Raw genomic sequence first — 27,303 nt, forward strand, 5'->3', positions numbered from 1 at the left:
CAAAATGGTGGCGAGGACAAACCCGGATGAAGAAGGGAAAAAAGAAATAAGCAGGACCAGGGGCAAGAGAAACTGGAGGAGGAAGAGATAAAAGATAGAGGTGGAGGAAAAGAGGAAGCCAGAAAACGAAGCCTCTCTGGGACAGCAGGACGGAGACAAAGCCAAGGAGAGGAAGAAAGCCGAATTAGATTAGACAGGAGGGAGAATGAGAGGGGAAAAAAAAAGTGAAAATGGCTCACAATAATGACAGCGATTCTAGGTCTTTTGAGTCGCAAAGCTATGAAGCAGGTATTGTGAAGCTGGGCCACTGGAGGCTCAGAGAGGTTGCTTTTTGATTTTTAAAATATTAATTAATTAATTTTATTTTGGGCTGGTCTTCGTTGCCGCACATGGGAGATCCCACTGTGGAGCTTGGGGCTCAGTTGCCCCACGGGCATGTGGGATCTTAGTTCCCCGACCAGGGATCGAACCCGCATCCCCTTAACCACTGGACCGCCAGGGAAATCCCTCAGAGGCGTTGCTTTTTTGCCCACAGTAGTCAGGGGCAACCGTAGGGTTTGACCCACCGGTGGATTGGTTCCAGAACCACGTCTCAGAGACAGAAGGGTAAGAGAGGCAGGGAAGAGAGTGAGAAGAGATGGAAGAAAAAAGGAGACTCAGAAAGGGGCAGAAGGAGGCGAAGACAGACTTCGAAGAGACAAAGAAACAGACACAGGCAGAGGGGGCAGGACGGAGCGCTGCGTGGCGGGTGTGGGGAAGGAACGAGAAACTGAGGCTTGAGCTGTGAGAAATCACACACACGCCCAGCAGCTGCCGTGAAGCTTGATGAAACTTTATTAAGCTAGGGCCCACCAGGAGGACAGCTGGGGCAGGGACAGGGCCTCCCGTAGGCTGGGGGGACGTGGGGCCAGCGCAGGAGTGGGGCCTCCCAGGGGGATGCGCGGGCACTCAGTTATTCTCGCTGGGCGCAGAGGTGGGGCTGGTGGCCATAGCCAACTGCACCTTCTCCACCAGCCCAGCCCACTGGCGCTGCATGTCTTCCACCAGAGGCTCGAACCAGCTCCTGAGGCGGGCCTGGAAGGCCTCCGCTTGCAGGCGCATCTGGCTGCCCTGCTCCTCCACCTTGGCGCGCACCTCCTCCAGCTGCTCGCGCATCTCCTCCAGGTGGTCCCGGGCCTGGGTGCCCATCTCCTCCATCCGCCCGCGCAGTTTCTGGTGCCAGGCCTCGGCGCGCTCCCTCAGCGTCTGGCCGGCCAGGGTTCCCACGGTGGCGGCCCGCACTCGGCCCTGCTCCACCAGGGACCCAAGGCGCTCGCGGATGGCGCTCACGCTGCGCTCTGAGCCCTCGAGCGCCCCCGCGCGGTACACGGCCAGGCGCTTCTGCAGGTCCTCGGCGTCGCGAAGCAGCCGTTTGCGCAGCTTGCGCAGGTGGGAGGCCAGGCGGCCACGCAGCTCGTCGGTGGTCTGGCCCATCATGGCCTGCACCTCGCTGCGGTACTGCGCCAGGCGACTGCGCACGTCCTCCATGTCAGAGGCCAGCCGGGCCTGCGCTGCCTGCAGCTCCTTGGACACACGGGCCTGCGTCTCCTGGGCTATGGGGCCCAGCTGCCCCTCCAGCTCCTCCCTATAGGCCTTTACCTCCTTCATGGTCTCGTCCATCAGCACCCTAAGGGGCGAGAAGGAGGGAGCATGGGCGTGAAGAGAGCGAAACAGGGATCCTGAGCTGGAGTGTTGGAGCGAGAGACGGAGAGGAACATGTCAGAGACAGGAAGGGTCGAAAAACAGAATCAGAGAGAGGTAAAGCCAGGAGCTAAAAAGGGAAAGAAAGCAAGAAGTGAAGAGAGATCCAGACCACCAAGAGTTGGTGATGGGGACAGAAAGAAACCCAGACCACTGGAGGCTGACGGTCTGGAACGCACTGCCCACCAGGAGGGTCAGGGGCCAGGGCAGGGGCACTCACGTCAGTTCCTGAATGACCTGGGTGCTGAGCAGTTCCTCCTGCACCTGGTCAGACAATGTCTGCACCCAGCGCAGGTAATCCCAGAAGCGGCCCAGCGCCTGCTCCCAGGGCTGGCTGCCCTGCCACCCGGGCCACTCCTGCCCCAGCTGCACCTTGGGCTCCGGCTCTGGCTCCACTTCTGCCTGGCATCCTGCACGGAGCAAGTTCACAGCAGTCAGTGTCCTCCTCTGTCCCCTCCAGGCACACAGTACCTGGTACAGAGTGGGTGCTCCACAAAGGCTGGTGGGCTTCATCAGAGCACTGGTGGGCAGGGAGGAGGTGGAGGGACACCCAGCTTGTTTTAATCACTTGGCAAGCATCGATTGTGTGTTCCATGCACCGCCCTGCTGGGGTGATGGAGAATAAAACTAATCACAGCTGACACTTAACTACTGCTCACGACCTGCCTGACAGCAATGGATTAGAAACTGTTACGACTCTCATTTTAAGGATGGGGAAGCTGAGGCTCAGAGCGAATAAAACAGCTGCTCAGAACGAATGAATGTCGGAGAGACCTCAGACCTGGGGAGACAGACCAGCAAAAGAGGGGACCCAGGGACGGGAAGAGGGCAAGGGGTACAGCTGAGGATGGGAGGGGGAGGGGCAAGGAACCTAAGCAAACCCCATCCCCATACCTGCCAGGAGCGTGATCACCAAGGCGACCCACAGAACCTTCATTTTCTGGCTTGCGATTGGCCAACCTGGGGGAGGGAGACATTGTCACTCAACAGCAGTGGGGACTCCTCCCACTCAGAGCCCCGCCCCGTCAGGTCTCGGCCCTCAAAGCCTTGCACCCCATATCTGCCTAGTCCAATCACAAATAGTTACGAAGCGGCCCGGCCCCTTCATTGTCTATCTAATTCCCATTGTCTTCTCCTATCTCCCCATCCTCAGGTGGTCTCTGCCAAAAATTCTATCCCTCTCTCCCAGGGTTCAAATTCCACTCACCCCACCCTCCCCTCCACCCCGGAGTTCCCTGTGAGCCCCAACTGGACTTTCTAAGTTCCAACCTCGCATTCCTCATTGTACCTTCACATTCTAAGCTCCAACTTCACATCTAAACGGTATCTTCCACATATTCGCTAATTTAATCCTCATTTAAAAGTCCTTCAACCGACGCTCTAGCTACCCTGCCGACACCCCTGGTCGCCGCCACCCCTGCGCCTCCCATTAACGGAGATCTTAGGATGATGGGGGCACCCAGTAGGTGCTCAATAAACGACAGTGACAATTGGTGGGCTGCTGCTATGGCTCGTCTGATTTTCCTACAGGTCCACCTGCTCCCCTGACCCCACCTTCCAGCCCAGACGGGATGCCCCTGCTGCCCACCCTTCTTCTAGGTCCAGTCCCCTGCCTCTGGCCTCATCCCCTGCTCCTGCTTCTGTCCTGGCCCAGGCGTAGGACCGCCACCTCCTCCTCCTCCCCCCCTCCATCCCCCACAGAAGCCCTGAGCTGGACTTTGTGCCCCCAGCTCTGCTTCTCACGCGTTCCTGGGGAATGGTGTCTTTCGCTTCCTCCGGGGCTGAGTAGGAGTCAGGGATCCCAGGTTCGTACAGTTATAGGGCTCCCCCTGCCCCGCCCACTCCTCCAGATCTAGGGCAAGCTGGGCCAGCCCCTGTCAGGTCACGAGGTGGGCTCTCCTCCCCCTTCACACACAGCCGGGAGGCGGAGGGAGGTGGGGCTTGGAGGCTAGCTGCTCCCACTCCCAGCCTCCGTGAAAAGAGATGACATCTCACCCAGTAACTCAGGCGCCTTCCTCCATTCTGGTGGGTGGGTGAGTTGGGGGCGGGGTGCTGGGCATGGAAGGGGAAGCAGGCAGCTGCCCAGAACACCCATTCCCTGTCCCTCTCTTTTCCAGCGGATGGATGAATAGAATTTGAGGAAAGGGTTGGGGGCCCAAAATCCTGGGTCTGAGGAAGGAGCGGGGCTGCGGTCTGGGATTTCTGGGTTGGGGGAGAAAGGAGCTGGAGGCCCAGACAGAAATGGCATGGGAATTCTGGGGACAGTGTAAGGCATCTGGTAAAAGCCCAGGCTTTGAGAGTGAAACCTGGGTTTTAACCCTAGCTCCCTCTTGGGCTGTGACCTGGGGCACAGGTGAATGCCTCTCTGAGTCCCCTTCCCCATCTGTGACTTGGAAATCCAGCATTTCTCCCCAACACAAGCATCGTGGATTCCAGGAATCGGTGCGTGTTGTACCTTCCGCAGGGCTTGAAGCATTCGTATTGTGTTGCCTGGTTAGGACTGTGGACTCCGGAACCGAACTGTGTCGGGGCCTGAATCCAGGCTCTGCCGGTTGCCATCTGTGTGACCTTGAGCAAATGACCTAGCCTCTCTGAACATCCAGTTTCTTGGTCCACAAAACCGGGAACACAGTTGCACCTAACACCGTCGTTCTGCGAAGCAACAGGCTACTATACGTAGGAAGTACTGAGCAGTTCCTCGCAAACAGCAGGCCGAGTTGGAGTTAACTTCTGTGATGGGCCACAGTGGGCACTTACTGTCCCCTCCCTCCTTAGCACCTCTGTGACATGAACGCCAGCTGTTACACAGATGGGAAACAACTGAGACGAAATTCAGGATTGAGGTGGATGGTAAAGCCACACAGGATTGAGGTGGACGAACTGGAGGAGCTGGGATTCACTCCTGGTCCTTTGAGGGGGTGGGAACATTGGACGCCATGGGGTCAGGGGAGACTGGATGCCTGGTCCCAGGAAGGGAGCCCCAGTGCCAGCCAGGCCCAGGCCTGTTTGGGGCTCAGCTGGCGCTGGCAGGGAGCCAGCGGGGTAGTCTCTGGGCCCTGACGGCTCATCACGGGTCAGGTCAGCAGCCTCCCTCCCCAGCGTGTGAGAGGCGGGGTTTCGGCTCCTCTGTCTGGCGAGGGCTCAGGGTGTGGGTCTGCCTGGAGCAGGAGTGACCGACTCTGAACTCTCTCCATCCGGGTGCTTGAATGCTTCCTGAAGCTTCTCGGAAGCTCTGACCTTCCTATCAGAAAGTCCTCACGCCCCTTCGTGCCCTGCCCCTTTGGGAACCCGGAAAGACCACGGAGTCCCAGCTCGCCACCCCCACCCCTGCACCCAGAGACAGCCTCACCCCTGTTGCTTCAGTTCACAGGGACAAAGTCCTCTGCAGCCATGCTGGCCAGGCCAAGCTGAGTGACCACAAGACCATGCCCTCCTGGGGAGGGAAGGCCTGTGATGCCCCTGTAGGGAAGGTCACAGGGAGGCTGTGTGATCCTTGGCCAGGCCCCTCCCCTCTCTGGTCTGGGCTCTGGCCAGGGACTCCGCTCGATTCCCTCGGCCCCTGCTAGTCACTGTGGGAGGTCAGACCAAATGAACAGGCCAAATGGACCACAGACACGTGGAGGAAAACAGACGCCTGCCTTTTTTTTTTCCATGTATATTTTTTGTAGGTTTTTTTTTTTTTTTGTAAAATGTCCCAGTTCTTCCATAACTTATAAACATGATTTATACCGAAGGGTGGATGGGAAAGCGGGCAGGGTGGAGTGACTGGGGATGGGGAAGCGCCTCTTCTTGCTGCCCCCTGGGGGCTGGGCCTAGGGCCCTCTGGGGCACGGGGACACCCCAACACCTCCCTGAGGTTGTCTGGCCGCCTCTGCCCCTGGTGCTCAGAATCCCGGGCGCCCCTAGATTCCAGAATCCCTTCCTGGACCCCAGGCCCACCGGGCACGCCGCCCCTGGAACTCCGAATCCTGACGTGCCTGTGGTTCCAGGAGCCCCCCGCCAGCTGCGGGGGTGATGGGTCCCCTCCTTCCGCTGCCCCCTGACCCCCCGAGGAGGAGGGAAGGGAGGGGGAGGGGGGCTCAGGTCTCCCCTCCACGGCAGGGGGAGGGGGAGGTGGGATCTGAAGGAGAAAGGGCGTGGAAGGCAGGGGCCAGGAGGGGCTCAGCCAATGGTGAGGCCAAAGCCGCACTGGAACTTGTTCTTTCGGTGATTCAGGAAGGCCCCGAGGGCCAGCGTCAGGGGCAGAGGTGGGAGCTTCTTCTCCAGCGTGGCGCCCACGATCCAGTTGCTGTCCACGGAACCTATGGGTGAACGACCGAGCTTAGAGCCTTGCGCTGGCTTCTCGCCCCATCCCCGCGAGCTGCCCTCCGGCCCACCTCAGATACCACCGGCCAGACCACGGACCGTGCTGGCCCCGCCACCCGAAACCTCTTCGTGCCCTCCAAGTACTTCAGCTCTGAGCTCAGTGACCCCTCCCCTCCGGGAAGCCCTCCGCCACCCCATGGGCCCCGTCATCCCAGTCCTGTCCACACCAGGTCGCTGCTCTCTGGGGATGGGTCTGTCCCTCCCACTGTGAGCCCCGGGGCTTGGGGGTGGAGGTGGGAGAAGGGGCCTGGTCACTGCTGTGTCCCCAGCACCCTCGGCACAAGGCCGGGCACAGAGCAGGTGCTGAGCGTCTGCTGAATGAAAGACTGAAATCTCTGACTCTACTCGATACTCTGTAATGGCCTATATGGGAAAGAAGTCTACAAGTGGAGATGTGTATACACATGGCTGATTGGCTTTGCTGTATACAGCAGAAACACAACATTGTAAATCAACTATACTCCAATAAAAGTTTTTTAAAAAAAGTGAGAAAGACTGAAATCTCCTCCAGGGCCTGTACCCCAGGACCTGACAGGTGTGCAGGTACTGGTGCGGTCCCCACAGGGTGGAGCCTGAGAACTCACTGAACGGGAGCAGAGAAGCTGAAGCGCTGCTACCCAAGCCTAGCCTCTGACCCCGGCTGCCTGCAGAGCGCGGGCTCGGGAGGTGGGCAGGGAAGGCGGGCTTCAGAAGCAAAAAAACCCCAAAAACCAACAACAATAAAAACCCCCAAACCCAATCCCTGGCCCTCCTGGCCGCCTTCGGAAACCCTGACCCAGGCCCACTGAAGCGGCCTTTCCAGGGCTCTCTCCACACACCCCAAACCTGAGAGCCACTGAGGCCCAAGAAGAAACTTAAGACTAGAGTCGGTCGGCCTCGGGGAAGGTTCCGGATCTGGCTGTGACTGGGCAGCCTCCCTAACTTGAGACTGTGGGGTCGGCCGGCTGTGCTGCAAGTTGCCTTCCACTCATGAGAAAAAGAAAAAGCGAGGGCCGTGTACGCAGACTGGGAGAGGGCCACTCGGCGGGTGGTAGGTGCAAAGCTCAGGGCCCGGGCACCCATCCACCCTCTCAACTAGCGTTCCTGGGCAACCTGGGGGCCCGGCACACTGCCCTCTACCATCTCCCCTGGCCGGTATACCCATTCAGAGGTACCTCTTGCCTGTTTCCCACACAGGGAAATGGAGGCCTGTACCTTTGAAGAGGAGGTTGGCCTTGGGCAGATCCAGCTGGTACCCGAAGGAGACACTTGTGTCCTGCATCCTGGTGCTGGCCTCGAACTCCACACCCACCTGCAGCTGGAGGGGCCAGGGCGACACACACGGGTCAGCCTCCCAGGCTGAACTCTCAGGCATGCCAGCCCCGGGCACCCCACACCCAGCACGTGTGCCTGCGCGGCCAGTCCCTGGACCAGCTCACCTGGTCACTGGCTTTGTGGTAGTATGTTGCATGCATGCCCGCCTGACCCAATGTGACTGTCGCCAACCAGTTGTTCACTGTAAGAGAGCAGGGTGGGGGGCGGGGCAGGTTACCAAGGGGGCTCAGCATCTGGGAACCCAGGTTTTCCCCCATCTTCCTCAGAGCCAGGAGTCCAGGGCCCCAGGCTCCTCCTCCCTCAGAGCCAGGAGTCCAGGGTCCCTAGGCTCCTCCTCCCTCAGACCCAGGAGTCCAGGGTCCCCAGGCTCCTCCTCCCTCAGACCCAGGAGTCCAGGGTCCCCAGGCTCCTCCTCCCTCAGACCCAGGAGTCCAGGGTCCCCAGGCTCACATGTGTATTTCCCAGCTAGTGACATAACAGTGCCCTCCTCCCCAGGCCGCCGGTGGTAGACCAGCTCTCCGCCCAGGGCCAGACACGGCGTGATGCTCTGGAGGTAGTGGGCCACGAGGATTCCTGCAGGTGAGATGGGAAGGTGTTACTTCTGGGCTCGGTGGTTAGTTTCTGCCCAGCTGGAATCGTGCTCCCTCGGGCCTCCCACTCGGGCTCTTTTTTAAAATTAATTAATTAATTAACTGATTTATTTATTTTTGGCTTCATGGGGTCTTTGTGCTGCACGCGGGCTTTCTCTAGTTGTAGCAAGCGGGGGCTACTCCTCGTTGCAGTGGGCTACTCCTCCTCTTCCATGCACGGGCTCTAGAGCGCAGGCTCAGTAGTTGTGGCGCACGGGCTTAGTTGCTCTGCGGCATGTGGGATCTTCCCGAACCAGGGATCGAACCCATGTCCCCTGCATTGGCAGGCGGATTCTTAACCACTGCGCCAGCGGGGAAGCCCCAACTCGGGCTCCTTGCTCAAGCAGTTCGCAGGGCTCTGAGGTCAGCCTCCCAGGCCCCCTGGGACCTCATCTACTCTGCATTGATTTGTCTCCATTTATAGAGGAAACCACAGAGGCTGAGGGGGTAAGTCACTTCCGCATGGTCACAAGATGCATCAGGGGCAGAATCCAGGCCTCCCCAAGCCCTGAGCCCAGGCTCTGAGACACTATACCGCCATGAGCAATAGGAAGGGTAGGGCTGGTAAGAGCACACCTCGTGGGGCCAGACAGCCTGGGTTCAAATCCCAGCCTTACCACTTGCTGGTAGAGTGACCGCGGGCCACTGGCCTCGCTTTGCTGTGAACGGGACACCCCATGAGGCTGTGAGAAGGAGTAGAGGGCTGGATGCAGGTGCGGTGCACAGGGAGTGCCTGGCACACAGCCAGCGCCTGGCAGTCAGGAGGACGAGCCCTGCTACCTCTGTCCCTCGGCAGGAGGGATGGCTCTGACTGAGGCCGCCTGAGTGTCTGTTAACCCATGACTCCACCACTGGGCTGAATTCCTTGGGCCCAAGGACTCATTCGTGCCTGTCTTTGAAAGCCCAGGAGAGGAGACGCCACAGATGTAATCTCTGTGGAGAGGAAAAACCAGGGAGGAAGAGAGAGTGATTGGGGGTTGCAGAGGGAGTGGTGACAGAGAAAAAGAAAACAAGAGACATCTCTGTAGAGACAGGAAAACAATCAGAAACAGATGGGGACTTCCCTGGTGGTCCAGTGCTTAAGAATCCGCCTTCCAATGCAGAGGATGCCAGTTCGATCCTTGGCCAGGGAACTAACATCCCACATGCTGCGGGGCAACTAAGCCCGTGCACTCTGGAGCCCGCGCGCCACAAGCCGCAACTAGAGAGAAGCCTGCGTGCCGCAACGAAAGGTCCCGTGCACCACCACGAAGACCCAAAGCAGCCAAATAAATATTTAAAAAAAAGAAAGAAAGAAAAGAAAAGAAATGGAGAGGGGTGGAGGAACTGAAGATTCCCAACCTGACAAGACAGAGCAGGTGAGGACAGGCGACATAAGCTTAGAGTTGGACCCCCAGCCAGAATGAGGGAGACCAGAGCAGAAGGGAAGGTAGGGACAGGGAAAGCCCAGAGCCGGGGGTGGGAGTGGGACGAAGCCTCGGGGACAGGAGCACGAGGTGTGAACCGGAGACGGGAAGACGCTTCCCAGACAGAGATCAGAGGCATAGACCAGGGACCGGCTCTGGGAGCAGGGCAGGACGGGACGACAGGATCGGGCTGCTCATATCTTCAGGCACACCTGGGTGAGGGTTGCCACCAGGGGGGCTGAGCGAGGCTGAGGGCTGCTGTCCAGGACTCTGGAGGTGCCCTGGGGGAGGCTGTGGTCAGGGCGGGCTGGAGCTGGCTTCTCCCCATGAGTAGATGACACAGATCCACCTCCTGGCCCCTACCCCTTGAGGTGGCTGTTAAGCCATTACCAGCACACCTCTGGCCAGGAGCAGCCACTCCTTCAGTAGAAGGCGGACCTCAGGCCCACAGAGGAAAAAGTGACCATCCAGAGATCACACGGGGACTTAACTCAAGAGTCTCTGGCCACGATTGGAACTGAGGGCCTCGCGGGCCCTGAACTTCTCTCCCACGCCCCATCTCCGGGGCCTGCCTCGCCCTCTGCTCCCCAAGCCCCACCCCTCTCCCTGGTCTCTCGCCCCAGTCTCACACACTCCAAGCAGCTTCGCATGCAGCAGACAGAGGGATCTTGTTAAAGCACACACCTGGCTCTGCTCCCCCTTCCCCGCTCCAGAGCCCACTATGGCTCCCCAGTGCCAAGGAGACCCCAGCTCCTCAGGGCACAGGTGCAAGGCCCCACGTGGCTCGTCCCCAGCTTTGAAACAGGCTTCCTCCGAGAGCTTCACAACTCACTGCGCAGCGCTTATCTCCACACAGGCCTTTTTCTTGAACATCCCAGCCCTTCCTGCCTCTCTCTCCTTAAGTTGCTCTGTTTTTTCCTCCCACTTGTGTCCACACCCAGCTCCCCCGGGAGCTCCCCAAGGCAGGGGCTTTGTGAAAGCCAGTGGCTCTCAACCAGGGGCCATTCTGCAATGTCTGGAGTGGCCATGAAGAACCTGTTGAGTTCAAAACCCCATGAGAAGGAAAGAAAGTGAGTCAGAGGTCTGTGAGCAAAGAAGAGGCCTTGGGCAAGGGGCAGAGCGCAGACCTGGGAAAGGAGCATGGTTTCCCGAAACCTGCAGGGCTGGGGCCACATCTGGATCCCTGCGGAAAGTCACCTCGGGCAGGAAGGGCAGGCACCCAGGGCAGATGCTGCGGCGGGGAGGCAACCACCGAAGAACGGCTTCCCACCCTCCCCACACTGCGCTCCTTGGGGCTCTGTCCATGCAGAGCCCTTTTCTGGGAGCGGTGCCCTCCTCTTCCCCTGCCTCGGTCTAGACACTGCCCCCTGTCACTGCAGGAGAGATGGGACCTCCGTTATAAGCTCTCACGGCAACCTGGACCTTCCCAGCGCAGGATTTTCTCCCAACAGTAATGCAGTCACTGTGTGATTATTTGTTTAGAGGCAAATGTCTCCCCCACCGGCCTAAGAGCCCTGTGAGGACAGGGAAGGGCTGTGTGTGTGTGTGGGGGGGGGGGGGGGCAATACCCCGCCCAAGGTGGGCACGTGCTAGGTGCTCAGAATGAAGCAGAGACTCCAGACAAGGGGCCGAGGCCACGGGAGGGGACCACGTAAGACCAGTGGCTCCTCAGTTAGGCCTAGGCCATGATTCAAACTCCAGCTCCTCTGCTTCCTAGCTGTGATCCTGGGGGACTGATTTCACCCTGGGCCTTGCTCTCCTCATCTGTGAGAACCCTGACCCGCCTGCCCATGTGGGGCGGCATGGAGATCCAACCCAGAGCGAACCCTGACTAGGCACGTCCGGCCCCGCACTTGGGGCTGACAGCTTCTCCCACTGACTCCTTCAGCAAGGTGAGCTCCCTGCAATTGTGCCCATGAGGTGGATGAGGAAACTGAGGCTCAGAGGGGGTGGAGCGCCCAGCTGTCAGGGGTCAGTTACTCATGTGCTCAGCACTGACCTGGGACCAGAAGTTTTGATCAGTCCCTGAAGGGAGGAAGGGACACCTGTAGGAACTAAGAGACGAGAGTGTCACTGGCTTGGGCTCCAGGGAGGAGGAACCTAGAGGCCAGTGTTGAGGAACACGAAAGGCCGATGCCGGTGAGTGTCTGAGGGGGCAGGGGGCCCTGTGCCCTAGAGAGGAGCATGGACTCTGGAGGCAGCCTTGCTGTGTCTCCTTGGGAAGTTACTTGCCCTCTCTGGGCCTCAATCAGACAGGGATGACAGCAGCGCTACCCCACAAGGCTGTTGAGAGGATTCCACGAACCGTTTGCTCACTGCTCCATCCCTAGTGCCTCGAGGGACTGAATGAAGGACCGGGTACACACAGTATGCTTAGGACCTGATGAAAGGCAGGAGGTGAAAAACTGGACCTGCTGTGACCACCGCTCACTCCTTTGCTCAGTATTTTCTGAGCGCCTACTCTGTTCCCAGCAGGGTTCCAGGTGCTGGGCATACAGGTATCCTGGCTTCCCACCTTCACGTACCCTTGCTCAGCACTCACTGCCCAAGAGCCTGCTCTTCCTGACAGAGCCAACAGCAGACACAAGAATCCAGAATCACCACCTCCACCCTTTTAGTTGTTCAAGACAAAAAAGGCTGACCTCTCATCTCTGACCTCCCTCTTATCTCCCACACCCAACCTAGCAGCAAATCCCATCGCTCCACCTTCAAAGTACATCCAGATCCCAGACTACTTCTCACCCCCTCTGCTGCCACCAGGCTGGAACCCCTTGTAGTCTGTTCTCCACATGTCAACACAAGTGGTCCTGTTAGAAGCTAAGTCAGATCCTATCCCTCTTCAGTGGCCCCAGACTCAATCTGAGTAAAGGCCAAAGCTCTACAAAGCCTTAAGTGACTTGGCCCTGTTAGCCTCTGACTTCTTCTACCACTTGCCCTCCTTCCTCATTCATTATAGCCCCAATCCTCCTTGATGTTCCAGTGAAGGGTCCTACCTCAGGGCCTTTGCACTTGCTGTTCCTTCCGGCTGAAAAGCTCTTTTCCCATATATTTGCTTGGCACCTTCCCTCACATCCTTCAGTCTTCATTTTCAGTTATCACCTATGTAACGAGGCCTTCTCTCAAGATGCTGCCCACCCCTCCCGAGGCCGTAATTTTTCCACACAGCTCCATCACCCATCTGCTTTACTTATGTCACTAGAATGGAAGCTCCCAGAGGACAGACCTAATTTTCCTTTGTTCACCACTGTATCCTCTGGACGCGGAAGACATAGAGTACGTGATTCATAAACTCACTCAACGAATATAGAGAAATCAAAAGCAGACACTCAGAGACAAAATAAAAAAGGGGGAAGCAAACTGAAGAGATCAGAAGTCCAGACATTAGTCAGCTGGTGCCTGCCCCCAGCCAACCTAAACAGCAACGTTCCTCCTCCAACTCCATCTCAGACTTACTTGCCTCCCCTCAGCTGCACGTGGGCTCTGCCTGCCCCTGAGCAACCCCAGAGCCCCACGAGTAGTAACAAGAACAGCTCATTTCCTTGGGACCCATCACATGCCTGACCCCATTCGAAGCTCTCCACACATGACCCACTCAACAACCCTGTGAGGCAACCCAATTTTACAAATGAGGAAACTGAAGCCCACGAGGGTGATGGAAGCTCCCACAATCGCAGTTAAGCCAGTGGCAGAGCTGGGACTTGAACCTGCTTTCTCCCCCACAATGCTACAGGCTTGATGTTCTGTGCTCTGAAGTCACACCTGCCCGTGACTGTTTCTTGGATGGTAGAAGAGGGCCAGCGAAAGAAATGGATTTGCTGGCAAAGCTGGGACTGGGGTTTGATACACACACACCCCCACCCCCGCCAAGCCCCGTGCCTCTTACCTGAACCCACCAGGACGTCTGGGTTCCCCAGGGTGACAGCCGCCGTGAAGTCGGAACCCCGGTACTCCCCGTCCACCTGCCAGTTCACAAACTTTGACTGCTGGGTCTGTGGCGGGGAGGGGCAAGTGTGAGGGTGAAAGCGAGGAGGACCCCATGGGGCCTTCCCAGGTACAAAAAGCCTTTTAGTCCCCATACTCAACCCCCTTTCCTTGTTTGTAGAGAAAAGGCTTCAGTCTCCTAGACCTTCCCTTAGGGCAAATCCAAACCTTTTCTAATCAGGGAAGGGAGGGAAAGCAGAAACAAAGGAAAAGCAACCAGATAATAGTCAAACAATAGTGCCACGATAAGGCGGAATCCTAGCTCTTTCTCAAGGATATAAAAGGCCCCCCACCCAGGTGGAGGATGGTAACTTTGGCCGAGCAAAAGATTCCTGGCATTCCACCCTGTTACCTCACCACCAACCAACCAGAACAAAGTCACACGTCCTGCGGGCCCTCCCCCCACCCCCGAATTTGTCTTTAAAAACTCTTCCGTGTAAACCATGGGGGGGTTTGGGTCTTCAGAGCACAAGCCACCTGTATCCCTTGCTTGGTCCTTACGACAAACCTTTCTCTTCACCAAACTCTGACGCTTTGGTCTGTTTGGCCTCACTGTGCGTTGGGTTCTTGGATTCAACGCCAAGGGCGGCCTGGTGCTCAGGGTGGCTGGGGGAGCTGCCGACTCGACCCCCACTCACCTGGATGGCCATCTTGGACCTGAGGCCGGGGCCCAGCTGATGAATGATCTGAGCATTGAGGCTGCCACTATTGTCCATGTCACCCACCAGCACGGGGAAGGCCTGTGGGGCAGAGGGCAGGGTTAGAGATTAGAGGTCTAGCATCATAGAAGTATATACGTGATGGGCCTCGGTGAGAAGCCTAGGATTACAAAGCCTCAGAATGAGGTTCTCTCCTCCAGGAAGCCCTCCAAGACCACCCTGGCTGAGTTAGGCTCCCCTCTGGGCTCACACAACCTTTGGGTTCCCCCATTTCAGTCCTACTCTCCCTGGACTGTTACTCTCTGGGGACAGGCTGTTCCCCTTCTCCAGTAGGCTGTGAGCCCCACGGCTGTTTCAGTCACTGCTATGTCCCCAGCACCACCCAGCACAGGGCTGGGCACAGAATGGGGGTTACAATGAAGGTTTGTTGAATAAATGAATTTATTGCATGGAAATCATTAATACAATCAAAGACCTAATTTAGTCCCGCAACTCTGTGTCCTGCCCAAGCCTCCTTCCGGGTCTCCAGTTTTGCCTTCACTCCCCTAACCTAGCCTTGGCAGACGGCTTGAGAAATGCTATCTATCTCCAAAGCATTCATCTGATCACGTCTTTCCCTCACTTAAATCTTTCTGTGGCTCTCATGCGCCCCCTAGCGAAAGTTCCAATGCCTAGCTTGGCCTTCAAAGCCCTGCAAGATCTACAGCTCAGCCCTGCCCACTCTGGGTCATCACTGTCTGGTGACCTTGGTGTCCCCAGACTCAACCAGCACAGGGCTGGGCAGAGACGTGGGCGTCAGGATGAAGGGATGACCCAGGTTCCGATGCACCTTGGAGAGACAGTCTCCACCTCCCAACACTCTCAGCAGTCCTGGCCTCCTACTGACAAGGCCTTCTTCGCCTGACTGGCTACATTGTTAGAAGATACAGTCAATGAATGGCAAAAGGAACCTCACCTCTGTTGGACTCAGCTGCTTTGTCCCCACGTACGTGACCCCGAAGTGGTAGTTAGACTCCCCGATTGTGCTGAGGGCTACTGTGTGGTTCACCTGAGAGAAGAGGGAGGGCTGTGGTGACGAGTCTGTGGGCCACCCCTTAAGGAACCCAGCCGAGCCCACTCCCAGGACAGCTCCTCTCCTGCCTGGGATGGGAGATACTTGGCAATCTGGCTTCCCCATCAAGGCATCTCTAGGCTGGACAGGGGATGAAGACTGGGAGGTGTGGCCTGACTGGATTAGAGACTCAGAGGAGGGATGTGCTGGGGCTGGGGCTGGGGCTACACACCTGGTACTTCATTCCTGCCTGGATGCTGGCTGAGGGGGGATGGTGTATCTCTGGATTCTGGGTCCCTAAACCCTACCACTGGCCGCCATTGTGTGATCAGCCCGGCACTGAGTCTCTGAGTCTTTCCAAGTACCAAGGAGCCCAGACCTTTAGGGAGGAGTAAAAGGGTTGTACGTGCAGATGCAGGGGGATGGCCGGGATGACCTGGAGGATAATGGGACCAGGAAGGCTCACCTGGAAATGATTACTCAACCCTTTGTTGACTGTGAGCTTGACACCTTCCATCTGAATAGGAAACAGCTCTAAAGGAGAGAGAAGTGCTGTCACCCTCCAACACACACACACACACACACACACACACACATTTCTCATCCCTTCCTTCCGTACCGTCCCCGCTTTCCCTTCTCCAGGGATCCCAACCCAGTAAATAGCCTAGTGGATGGGCCCAGGACCAAGGCCTTTGCCTGCATCCAAATTCCAGGGCCACCACCTACTACCTGTGTGACCTTAGGCAAGTTACCTTATCTAGGTCAACCTTATCATCTGTAAGTTGAAGATGCTCACCACATAGAAATATTGCAAGGATTTAATGAGTTAACACATACTGAATGCCAGGACGGTGCTCAGTAAGCTGCTGCCACCACTTTTGCTAACACAATTACTCCAAGCCAGGATCCAGAAGCTTTGGATCCCACCTCCACTGGCCCTTTGCTGACACTGTGACCTTGGGCCACAGTTTCCCTCCCATTCACAAGAGGCTGGCTTGGCTGATTCCTGGGGCTCCTGAGGTCCCTAAGGCTTTCTCTACTGCTCTGGCATTCTATCCTGAGGTTCCACCATTTGATCCCATCGTTCTAAGCCCCAAGCTCAATGTGCCACCATTCGATCCCAACGTCAACTCCTAACGCTCTGTTAAATGATTCCAACGGTCCGTGCCAATTCCCAAGATCCTCAGTGTGCTCCTCCTTCCCCCGATATCCGGGCCATCACAAGCCCGCCGGGCCCCTAGCCCCTCACCCTTGCACTTCCGGTGGCACTCCTCGAACGTGCCCGGGTTGGGCAGGCAGCCGCAGGCCCTATCATCCCCGGTCCCTCCAGCGCTGGCGGCCGCAGTCCCCGGCGTCCGTTCGGAACCTCGACCTGCGCCAGCTCCAGCACCCAGGCCGCCCCCGATCGGCGGCAGCGTGAAGCCCGGAGGAGAGGGCGGAGGCGGTGGCAGTCCCACGAGGGGAGGCGCAGGCGGCGGCGGCGGCCCTGCGGGCGGCGAGCTAGCAGCCAACACGTTCCCCATGGTCGCCTGCAAAGGGAAAGGTCAGAGGGCAGAGGTCAAGGCCCGCAGGCTCCAGGCCCAGCGCCGGCGAACACCCCTCTGCTCGGAGCCCCGTTTTCACGCGCGGCAGCGCCTCCCCCCGGTGTGCTCCGCTCCCACCCCGTGCGCCACGCGCAACCGAACCCGCTGCCGCCGCCGCCGCCACCGCCACCACCGTCGCCCCGCCCCGCCTAGCCCATTGGTTTACCGGGCCTTGGTGTCCGCCCACCAGCTTCAGTGTATGGCCTTACTATTGGAGTCATGGATGAAAGTCCCACCCACCTCTTTGGAACGTCCTTTTCTGTTGGTTCCCGCTCGCAGACAGGTCAAAGCACACCTCCCACCCTTCCCATTGGCTTGGAGAGCCCACACCGATTGGCTCTAGATGCCGCGGGTTCCGGTGCTCGCTCGCCATTGGTCTGTGCTGCACACTTTGCAACGCCCATTGGCGTATCGCCTCAGCCCCATTCCAGAAGGCGCCCCTCTTTCGACTCCGCCCCTCAGAGAAGTTGCCATGATAATTGGTCGGCCTTTGCCCTTGAAGCATCCTGATTGGCTCCAGCATGTACAGGGGTCGGACTCTGCAGACGTAATCAACGTTTTGTGTTCATTGGCTAATGTGCCAGGGTCAAGGGACACGGATGAAGGTGGGTTGCGCGGCAGAGGCTGCTAGGCAGCAAGGTCAGGTCTCGCGTCCCACCAGCCACCGCGGCAGAGGGGCGGCCCCCCCCACCCCTTGTCCGGAGTCGCACACCGAAAGCCGGAAGTGCTAGCCCTTCCCACAGTGCCACGGGAGATTTCTAACCCGTTATGTGAACGCGGTCCCGCTTCTTGTTACCCACAATGCCCCTTACCTATTTAACGGGACAGTTGCCGTAGACCCACCCCTTTCGTTACCCATCATGCCTTCTGGATCTCTCCCCCCAATCCTTGCCCCGGTCACTGCGTCTTCCATCTTTGGCCCATTCATTCCTGTCCCATTACCCAGCATGCCTTCTGCTCCATTCATTTCAGCTTGGTTGCCTGTACTACCTTTAGCCCGTTTATGCCCGTTCATTTCCCTAATTCTTTTAGCTAATTCTTAATTGACCATAAGGTTTTGGGTCCATTGCCCATCATGCCTGCGGCCCCTATTTCTCCATTATCCATCCCTCTGCCCCTGGCTCATTCTTTCAGACCTATTACCCATCACACCCTGAGCTCCTATTACAACATTATTCATAATTTGCCTTTGGCCTATTCTTATTGCCATTTATTCATTACGCCCGAGCCCCTTGTACTTAATTACTGCTACTTCTACTTTGTTTCGTTTATTTCGGTCCATTACCCATTAGACTGCGGTTGCAGATTCCTTTTCATTAATCACAATGCCCTGGACTCCTCCCCACTCCTTCCATTACCCATCACTATGTTTTTGGCTATGCATTTTTGCTCATTATCCCCTCAATTATCTTTTTCACATCTTTGGCCCTTTTCTTAATGTCTGTAACGCATCTTGACTTCTAGTCTACTGATTCCCTCAAGCCCTGGACCCCCCTATTCATTACCCATTATGTTTCACCCCCATCCCCTTCACAGCCCACAGTAAACACGAGTTGAGACCTGGTCAAAGTACAAACTCATTTTGTAGGAAATGCTGTATTACAAAACAATATCACAACACCTACCCCTGATCCAGGTGATCCATTCCCCACCCCCCACCCAGGCGGGTGGGTCCAACCCCACTGGGCAGGAGTAAGAGACCTCAGTAGTCTTCAAAGTAACAGCAAATTCTCTGAAGGCTGGGGTCAGCAAGGCCCACTCTGCATGAAGCTCACCCCATGTAGCCCTGAGCTGGGGCATAATTCTCTATACACAGGAATTGGGGTAGTGGGAGCTCAGGGAAGGGTCTGTACCCTGAGACTCCTGCCTGCAGGAGGGAGGAGATGGAGAAGTTCTGCTTTGGGCTGGGGAAATCCCCTCCCTCCCACCACTGGGGACAGGGTGGGGACTGGGCGAGTGGGGCTCTGCCACCTGGAGGGCTCAGGTCTGAGCAACAGGATGCCCCCAACACCCACCCAAGCAGAGCTGTTAGGAGTGACTGCCTGAGGTCCAAGTCAGAGGTCTGGGGTCTTCTTTGGGATTTGGGGGGAGTCTGGAGATGGTGGGACATGAGAGGTATAATCTAAGGTCACAGTCTGAGGACCCCTTGGGTAAGAGGTTGTGAAGAAACCTACCTTCTCCAGCCCCTCCTAAGATAAGGTTATCAGTTTTCCATTGTCATGGCCCATTTCTCTGAGTCAGAGATCATGGATTAGAGGTCACAGTGGAGCCACCAAGATAGAAGTCACAGATGAGATGCATGTGTGTTAACTGACAGTGGCCAAGCGAGAGATCAGGGGGCCCTAGATCCCTGGCAGAAAGTTGAGGGATCAAAAAATGAGAGATGAGAGGCCAGGACCATGGCGGCTTACACATACATGGCCCGGGACATGACAAAGCCTTTGCCCTGGTAGGACTCAGAGGGGCTGGAGTAGGACAGGGAATCGTAGATGGGGTTGATCTTGTCCAGATAGTCTTCCTCCTCCTCCTCGTCCTCTAGATCCAGGGAAACCCTCTCCAGAGCAGGCAGCCCTGGAGGCACCAGCATGGGGGACCCCAGGTTCGTGGCCCCCAGGAGCAGGGGGCCTGACCGTTCTTCCAAGGTGGGAAGCTCATGGTATCGAGGCATTTCCTGGGGATCGGGAGGGAATGAACCCAAGGTCACCTCTTGAACATGACACAGAATCCCACTCTGCTCCTTGACCCTCAAATCCTGACCACCATCTCCCCATGCCAACCAGACCTGACCTCACCCTGTGTCACCCCTTGTCACCTGGGTTGATATTGAACTGGGACAATCATACAGCTGGTCCTAACTCAAAGCCCAGAGCATGGACTCTACCCTGTTAATCTTCAGCCTCTCCTTTTCTTTTGATCACTGACCCCAAGTCTTTCCCCATGAGTCTTTGACTTCAATCTTGACCTAAACTTAAGCTCTAAATAGCCCCATGAAAACTGACTTGTCTCAAACTCAACATCCAACCTCTGATCTCCAGGAGGCCACTGAGGGGAGTGACTGTCTGTCTTGTCCAGCTCCAGGTACAGTGTCTGGCAAATGGAGATACTCAACCAGTCTTCTTTGATGGATGACTTTAAACTCTCACCCCATGTCCTTGGACTTTTACAACCAAGACCTCCCCCACTGAATCCTAAATGTATCTCAGAGCTCTAAGGTCAGACCAGAGATACAGCTCTGAACTTGAGTTGTAACCGTTAGTCCTTGACCTCTTATGTAAGGAGGCCCTTAAACTCAGATCCCAAACCCACCCTTGTCCTCACCCGAGCTCCTACCTGCTCAGCACACGAGACACTAGCATCAAAGTAGGGGGTTCTTGAGTGGGTTGTGCTCCGAGGCCCCCAGGGTGAAGAGCTGGGAGGGCTATGATGTGAGAGAGAGGGACAGGTCAGGACCACCCCCCCTCCCAGACAGCCTCTCCCCACCAGTCCCCGCTCCCAGCCCCGGCCTCAGTGGCAAAATTGGTGTGGGGATGTGGGGGCAGCCTGGGCTCCAGGGGAAGTGCTCACCATCTCCGGCTCCTCCAGCTTTGCCTTTGGAGTCGGCGGCTTGTATGAGGGAGGTCCCTCTAGGCTGTGGGGTAGGAGGTAGGTCAGGTGAAGGCTAAGCCCTGAGAAGCCCTCTACTCCGGGGCCACTGCACAGTTCTTTCCTCTGTCTGATCTCTCTTCCCATCACCCACCTCCCCTTACCCAGCTTACTCCTACTCATCCCATGAATTTCTCTTCTTCCAGGAAGCCCTCCTGACTCTCCAGGAGGATCTGGAACTCCTGTTATATGATCACATCTACCCATACGTCCCTCACAGGGCACTTACTGAGTTTGTATTTGAAATATTATTTCTGATCTCATTCAACGACTGTACCCCACTGTGAGCAATGTGAGGGGAAAAAAATGAGATCTGTGTTGTCAACATGGTGTTCCCAGAACACACTATGAGGAATATCAGGAAATATTTGTTTAGAAGGAGGGAATGAAAAAAATGAATGAAATGCTTTCCTGCCCCCCAAACTATGTTAAATTCCCTCATTCTACACACCTCAGACCAGAGCATCCTATATATATAATAATGATGGAGGCTTACTATGCCTTCAATCCCCATCTCAGATGTCCCTGCCTCCAGGAAGCCCTCCCCTCATCTTTTCAGGCTGAGTCAGGTGCCCCTTCTAGCCTCTCCCAGCTCCCTCAGCTTCCCTAGCCCATCCCTGGCCATGATGGACTGTCACTGTCTGGGAACAGGTCTGTCTCCTTGAGACTGTGAACCCTGAGAGGCCAGGGCCAGGGCCATCTCAGACACCACTGGGTCTCATGCGCTTAGAAAAAGAGATCAACAGCAAGTTGTTGGTTTGCATTGACTAGATGATTAAGACAGTGGTTCACAAACTTTCCTGTGCATCGCAGGGAGTTTGTTATAAGTACAGATGCCAAGCCCTTCTTGTAAAAGTACTGATTCAATAGGTTTGGTGTAAGCCCAGGAAGGTGCATTTTTAACAAGTGTCCCCCCTCACACACACTGGGTCATATTATTTCAGAACCATTTTGCCCCCAAAATACTGTCTTGCTGGATGAATTTCAGCAAGTGATTTCAGCTCTCTGAACTTGTTTCCTCTTTGAGAAAATGGGTACCCTTAGCTCCATCTGAAAATTAGGTTTCCATGATATGATATGTTTATGTGTGCGGACGTCTTTTATTTATTTTTTAAATTTATTTTATTTTATTGGACATCTTTTAAGTGTTTGTCTCATCATTGTGTTCCTAGCTTTCAGGGTCTTGCCCCAAGTGGGTACTTTCTGAATACCTATTGAACGAATGAATGAATGGATGGATATGAGGCTTCATTGAGATCACATACATAACATACATCTCATCAAGCCTGTCACATAAGTGTTCTACACAGAGAAGTGGGGCTAGTTTCCCCCAATATCCAGGCTCCTCTTTTCTCTTAGTAATAGAGATTTTGGCTGGGTACGTGGCCACCAGAATAAAGACTACGTTTCCCAGCTTCCTTTGCAGCTGAGGCAGCCATGTGACTAGGCCACTGGGAAATGGGAAATTAGAGGAAGTGATGGGTTCCCTTACAGGGCTGCCGACTGCCTTCTATTTCCCTTTCCCTTTCCCACTGAAAGGAATGGGGTCATTGAGGCCAGGATGGCCATGTCTGGTTGTCACGTACATAGACAACAACAAAAGAGAGGGGAGCCATCTTGGAATGTGAATGAAGGTCACGCACTAGGGAAGGTGAAGCAAAAAGATAGCAGGAGCCTGGGCTCTGATGACGTCACAGAGCAGAACTGTCATAGACATGATTTCTAGGAGACAGAAATAAACTCTCCTCTCCACCCCATTTAAGTCATGGTTATTTTGGGTCACTCAGCCATTGCTGATGACTTTCTCCCAGCCTCCTCCCCAACTCCATGCGCCCAGTTCTGGGACCCCTCCCTCATCCACTTCTTAGGGCCCATCACTCACTCCTCCACCTCCTCTGCCCCCTGCAGCCTCTGCTCCTTCCGCTGCTGTCGGCAGATGAGGACGCCTGTGGCGGCCACAGCAGTCGCAATGATGGCAGCGATGATGCCCCCAATGATGCCACCTGTGGCCCCTGCGCCTGCTGTGTTGGGTGTCTCTGCAAGAAGAGGGACAGTGTGAGGGAGTCTCCAGGAGGAAGCCACAGTGCCTTATTCCCAGCCCCACCTCCCAAGTCACCACCCACCTGTCTACCTCTTTTCCCAAGGGCAGAGGACATTCTTTTTCTTCACTTAATCCTTAATGATCATTTGTTGTGTGATAGAGTGAACAAAACATACAAAAGTCCTAGTCACATTGGACTAATGTTTCGTTGGGCAGGGAGGACACCAGTAGAGAAATATACACAATAGCTAATATGCCAGGTGATAGTAAGTGATAGAGGATAATAGCGTATAGTAGGGTAGGTGATAAGTGAGAGCAGGGGCCCTCAAGGGCAGTCAGAGAGAGCCTTATTGTGAGGTGACATTTGAGCAAAGATCTGAAGGAGCTGTAGGGGGTGAACCATGAGAATATGAGATCATTCCAGGCAGAGCGAACAGCCAGCGCAAAGGTCCTGGGGAGGAAGCCTCAAGTTTTTTTGTTTGTTTGTTTGTTTGTTTGTTTGCGGTACGCGGGCCTCACTGTTGTGGCCTCTCCCGTTGCGGAGCACGGGCTCCGGACGCGCAGGCTCAGCGGCCATGGCTCACGGACCCAGCCGCTCCGCGGCACGTGGGATCTTCCCGGACCAGGGCACGAACCCGCGTCCCCTGCATCGGCAGGCGGACTCTCAACCACTGCGCCACTAGGCGCAGTTTTTCAAGTTGTTTTTAAAGACGGCAAGGAGGCCCTGTGGCCAGAGCAGGATGAGGATGCGAGAGTGTGGAGCTAAGGGAAGAGAGGTGATGGGGAATGGAGAGAAGAGGCAAAAACATTGGGGGTCGGAGCGTGACTCTGGATTTGGGATCAGACCCCCTCCTTCATTACATAGAATGGAGTCATCCTAGGCAGAGGATCATAGCTCCTCTAACCTAACAGGAAAAGGGGTGGAGAGAAGCCCGTGACTCCCTGGGCCTCCCTCTCCTTTGTAACACTTCCCACTTCCTGAATCGTTTTCGGAGCAATTACCTGTTTACTTGACAATTTCCACACTGCACGCTCCAAGGGGTGGGGTCTGGCACACAGCTGGTGTTTTTCTAGACATGTAAGGCGGGGCCCAGCAGGGACACTTAGGGACCTACCAAATTCCCGCCCCTGCCCTCCTGGCACTACCCTCCCATTGTGGGAGGAGGTGGGGGGGGGCCCTGGACAGGGTGGTACAGACAATAAACAACTAGGGGAAATAACATGTGTGCCAAAGCCCCATCCACAGGCTTCCCCCTTCCATCAACCCCACTTCAGAGATGCAGAGAGAAAGCTGCCGGTAGGAACGCTGCCTGGATCCCTGGACTCTCCGATTTCCACAACTTCCTGTTACACAGCCTGGCATCCTCTGGAGGGCTTCAGAGCGTGGGGGAATATCAGAGTAACTGCTGCTCAGTCTACACACGCTCACCCTAAAATTGCTGCTATTCCTGTTGTTGGCTGCATAACCGGGAGGGCAGGGCAAGCTCTGCCCGAGACACCGCAGTGTCCCCGCACCGTGAGTGGAAGGCAATGCAGGTGGAAGAAACGGGCTCACCAAGCCCCTCCTAGGTGCTCAGCCCCACGCTGGGCATTCGGGCCCAGCCTTACTGAATCCCATGACAGCCTCAGGAGCAGAGATAAAGGCCACTGGTGTTTTACCAAGGTGGCCATGGGGCTCAGGAGAGCAGAGGTAACCTTGCCCCCCTCCATGCCTCCACCGCAGTTCCCTGCCCGGGTTTGGGAGATTTTCTAATGGTGGCGGGGAGTGAGAAGGATGCAGAGCTGCAGCCCCTCCCTCTGAATCACCGAAAATCCCCTTGGGCACAGCCTGGGGACAAGGGAACACAAAGGAGGTAGGAAAGGCCACTGCTGTGTTCTTCCAGAGGCGGGACTTTCCTGGTTCCTCAGCAACCCCCCCTGCCCCATCCCCTCAGGGCCCCCGAGAATGAAGGGGCGGTCCTCCCTCCCAGTATCCTCAGCAAGCTCTGGGAGGTCGGGTCTGAGCTGCCCTCAGAGGATCAGATCACAGCACCTCCCCACCTTCAAGGGCCCACAAGTCCAGGATCCCAGCCCCGCTCTCCGGGGGAGCTCAGTTCTCCCGCCAGTCTGGCCACTCCACCCAGGGAGGCAGCCTCTGTCCTGGAACTCCCGAGTCCAAGCACCAGCCTCTAAGCCCAGTTCCCAGTCCCACTGGCTTTAGGTGTCTCGGGCATCCAATGTGTCCTTCAAGGACCCAAGTGACCAGAGCCTACCCCCGCCGGCCCCCAACCCCAGCCTCACCAAGTCTAGCCTCCACCAGGCTCCCAGTCTCCAGGGCCCACCCCCTGGGACCTAGCAGTCCCTGTCCCACCCCCCAAGGAGGGGGTCCAATGTATTACAAGACACCCCCAATGTTTTCCTCCAAGGTGTTTATTAACTCCTGAGTGTCATGGGGCCAGAGCAGGCTGGAGCCCAAATCGAGTCTCTGGGGGGGGAGGGTGCTCTGTGGTTCCCCATTCCCGAGCTCCCCGGGGTGGGGGGCTCCCCTGCCCCATGCAGCCCTGGAGACAGAAGTCCAGTGTGTGACATTCCACCTCCCTCCACATCCCAGGAAAGGAAGCGGGAGGTAGCTTTGAACTCCAGTGTCTTCCGGACAAACAAGTTCAACCAGTATGGGACCCTTGGCTGTCTGCCTGTCTTGGGGTCACACATAAACTGCCCGCCGGGAGATGAGGGAGCCGTCCAGCTGGGACTCCATGTCGTCCTCGAGTGCCGGGGGCGGAGGCAACATGAGGCCTTTCTCTGCCTCTTCGTCCTCTTCGTCCTCCTTGTCCTTGCCCTCTGGCCTCAGGGGACCAGGGGCACTTGGCGTCCAGAAGACGGGACCCCCATTCCCAAACACCTGAGTTTTCGGATCGTAGGACCCTCCTCTGCCGCCGGGTCCTCCTCCTGGGCTCTTCCGCCTTCTCTTCACCCTCAGCAGGATGAAAGCCAAGGGCCCCCCAGCCAGAAGCAGCAACAGCAGCAGTACGCCCCCACCAGCCCCCCACACCACTGGACCCACATCTCGGGGCGAGGCCCGGGGGGTGTCTGAGGAGAGAGAAGAAGGGGTGAGAGAGAAAGGGAGACACGAGGTCAAGAGGATACATCTGGGAGTGGGGAGGGGGGGACCCAGGACACAGCAGGGCAGGGACGGGAACTAGGGAGGTGACTCAACTTGGGCAGAAGAAGGTGGAGTTGGAAGGGAGAGCCCGTTCCCTCTTCGCTACAGGCTGGGCACTTTATGCGGAGGGGTTGCCAGTGGGTGGCCCCCAGATGGATCTCTTTACACCTGCACAGCGTTTTCCCCAAATTAAACTTGCTAACAAAATAGAAAACCAACCAACCAACCAACCAAAAACCAAAATTAAACTTGCCAGCTAACATTTAAAGCACTAGGCCATTTCACTGCAAATTCCAGATTTCTTTTAGGGGGAAAAAGAAAATCAGATCCCAGGAACTCCCCTGGCGGTCCAGTGGTTAAGACACTGCGCTTCCACTGCAGGGGGCATGGCTTCAATCCCTGGTGGGGGAACTAAGATCCTGCATGCCATAAGACGTGGCCAAAAAATTAAAAAAAAAAAAAATCAGATCTGGCAACACTAAACTTTCATCTCCTCCACCTGGTGAGATGGGCTGTGGCTGAGTCAGGCTGGTGACTCCGAAGGGGACAGAGTTCCACACCTGGCCACCCCAGTCACTCGCCAGGACCCTGTAGGCATCTGAGTTTGAGACCCCCCTCCCAGAAACTCTGAGGTCAGCGTCACGGAATCTTGGGGCTGATCCAGCCAGGAAGAGGCAGCCTAGATTTGAGTGTGAGGCTGTCTGATTCCAAAGCTCTTTGCACTTGAGAGAAAGGGGATTGAGAAGGGCGAGGGGCCTCCTGCTAATTCTTCCCCCCCCACCCCGCCGCCCCCACCGGGAGCGGGAGTGGCTGGGAGCACGTGTCCCGAGTGTGGCGAATGGGGCTCCTGAAGCCCCCAGTCCCGGTTTCCTCTCCCAGCAGGGCCTGAGCTTGTGGGAGGGGAGGGGTCTGGGGGAGGATGGGGGGGTGGGGTTGGGCGGAGAAGGAAGCCAGGGAGCCCTAAGCGGGGAGGAGTGAGGACGATGGAGGGGGCGTCCAGGCCCCACAACAGGGATAGACATGGATGCAACTGGCATCTTATCAGACCCCCCGCTTCCCCCACCCCTGCATGCAGGGTGTGACTGGGAGAGACCGGGGCGGGGCGGGGGGGGGGGATGGGGAGGGTCCACTTACACCTGACCCTCCCCTCCCTGCGCCTCTGCACACCAGAGGGGCTGGGACCCAGGTATCTGTTTCTGGATGTTTTCCAAAAAGGGGGCGTCACGACCTAGCGGGCTGTCAGATCAGACTGGTGACTCACGAGCAGCAGTAAAACAAAATAGAACAGAAAAAGTTTACCTCAAGTATGAAGGGTAAGTAGGATTTTGTGAAACTTTTTAGGGGGAATATATTCCTGTACCTGTACCCTGGAGATGGGAAAGATTTCTTTCAGTGAAGTCTGGAGACCAGTTTTCGCACGTGTCGGAACGTGTGTCTGTGTTACTGGGGATGATGATTTGGAGACGGTGGGTGAGCGTGTACCTGTCTGTGGGTCAGAAATTCTCTGAAGCAATGTCTAGCCTGTGGCCTTGCCTGTGTTCTTATGTTTTCGCTGGCGCGAACCCCAAACCGAGCGTGAGAGCGTATGCGGTTCTGTGTGCGCATGGGGACGTGAGGCGTCTCTGAGACCCTCTGACGTGACCCTGCCAAGAGCTGTGAGTGAATCTCCTCTCTGGGCAAGGCCACCTGTGTTGGCACACTCACTGACCGTGATGATTTCTAGGGTGCTCAGAGGGTGTCCCCACGTTTG

General features: G+C 56.5%; 3 protein-coding genes across 4 annotated transcripts in view; all 3 read right to left on the reverse strand.

The window, feature by feature from the left end:
* Window positions 1-811: 811 nt before the first annotated feature.
* Window positions 812-3,579, reverse strand: APOE (apolipoprotein E). Its single transcript, XM_032613516.1, has 4 exons — window positions 3,484-3,579; window positions 2,635-2,700; window positions 1,961-2,150; window positions 812-1,666 (listed from the first exon to the last, which is right to left on the reverse strand). The coding sequence occupies exons 2-4, from the start codon at window positions 2,675-2,677 to the stop codon at window positions 949-951; spliced, it is 951 nt and encodes a 316-aa protein (XP_032469407.1). The 5' UTR covers window positions 2,678-2,700; window positions 3,484-3,579; the 3' UTR covers window positions 812-948.
* Window positions 3,580-5,379: 1,800 nt separating this feature from the next.
* On the reverse strand, window positions 5,380-16,983 carry TOMM40 (translocase of outer mitochondrial membrane 40). 2 transcript variants are annotated; one of them, XM_032613351.1, is made up of 10 exons: window positions 16,969-16,983; window positions 16,395-16,674; window positions 15,612-15,679; window positions 15,050-15,142; window positions 14,074-14,175; window positions 13,338-13,443; window positions 7,870-7,992; window positions 7,524-7,600; window positions 7,300-7,402; window positions 5,380-6,041 (listed from the first exon to the last, which is right to left on the reverse strand). In XM_032613351.1, the coding sequence occupies exons 2-10, from the start codon at window positions 16,666-16,668 to the stop codon at window positions 5,902-5,904; spliced, it is 1,086 nt and encodes a 361-aa protein (XP_032469242.1). In that variant the 5' UTR covers window positions 16,669-16,674; window positions 16,969-16,983; the 3' UTR covers window positions 5,380-5,901. The 2 variants fall into 2 exon arrangements, with proteins under 2 accessions (XP_032469242.1, XP_032469241.1); XM_032613350.1 differs by lacking the exon at window positions 16,969-16,983 and adding an exon at window positions 16,831-16,860.
* A 1,309-nt stretch (window positions 16,984-18,292) lies between these two features.
* The window catches only part of NECTIN2 (nectin cell adhesion molecule 2), a 28,793-nt gene continuing 19,782 nt past the window's right edge, over window positions 18,293-27,303 (reverse strand). Inside the window, 5 exon segments of the mRNA XM_032613349.1 lie at window positions 18,293-19,399; window positions 20,059-20,097; window positions 20,099-20,146; window positions 20,293-20,356; window positions 22,253-22,406. Coding sequence (XP_032469240.1) covers window positions 19,136-19,399; window positions 20,059-20,097; window positions 20,099-20,146; window positions 20,293-20,356; window positions 22,253-22,406 — 569 coding nt within the window. The 3' untranslated portion in view covers window positions 18,293-19,135.

This window comes from Phocoena sinus, chromosome 19 (genome assembly GCF_008692025.1).
Source record: "Phocoena sinus isolate mPhoSin1 chromosome 19, mPhoSin1.pri, whole genome shotgun sequence".
NCBI lineage: Eukaryota > Metazoa > Chordata > Mammalia > Artiodactyla > Phocoenidae > Phocoena > Phocoena sinus.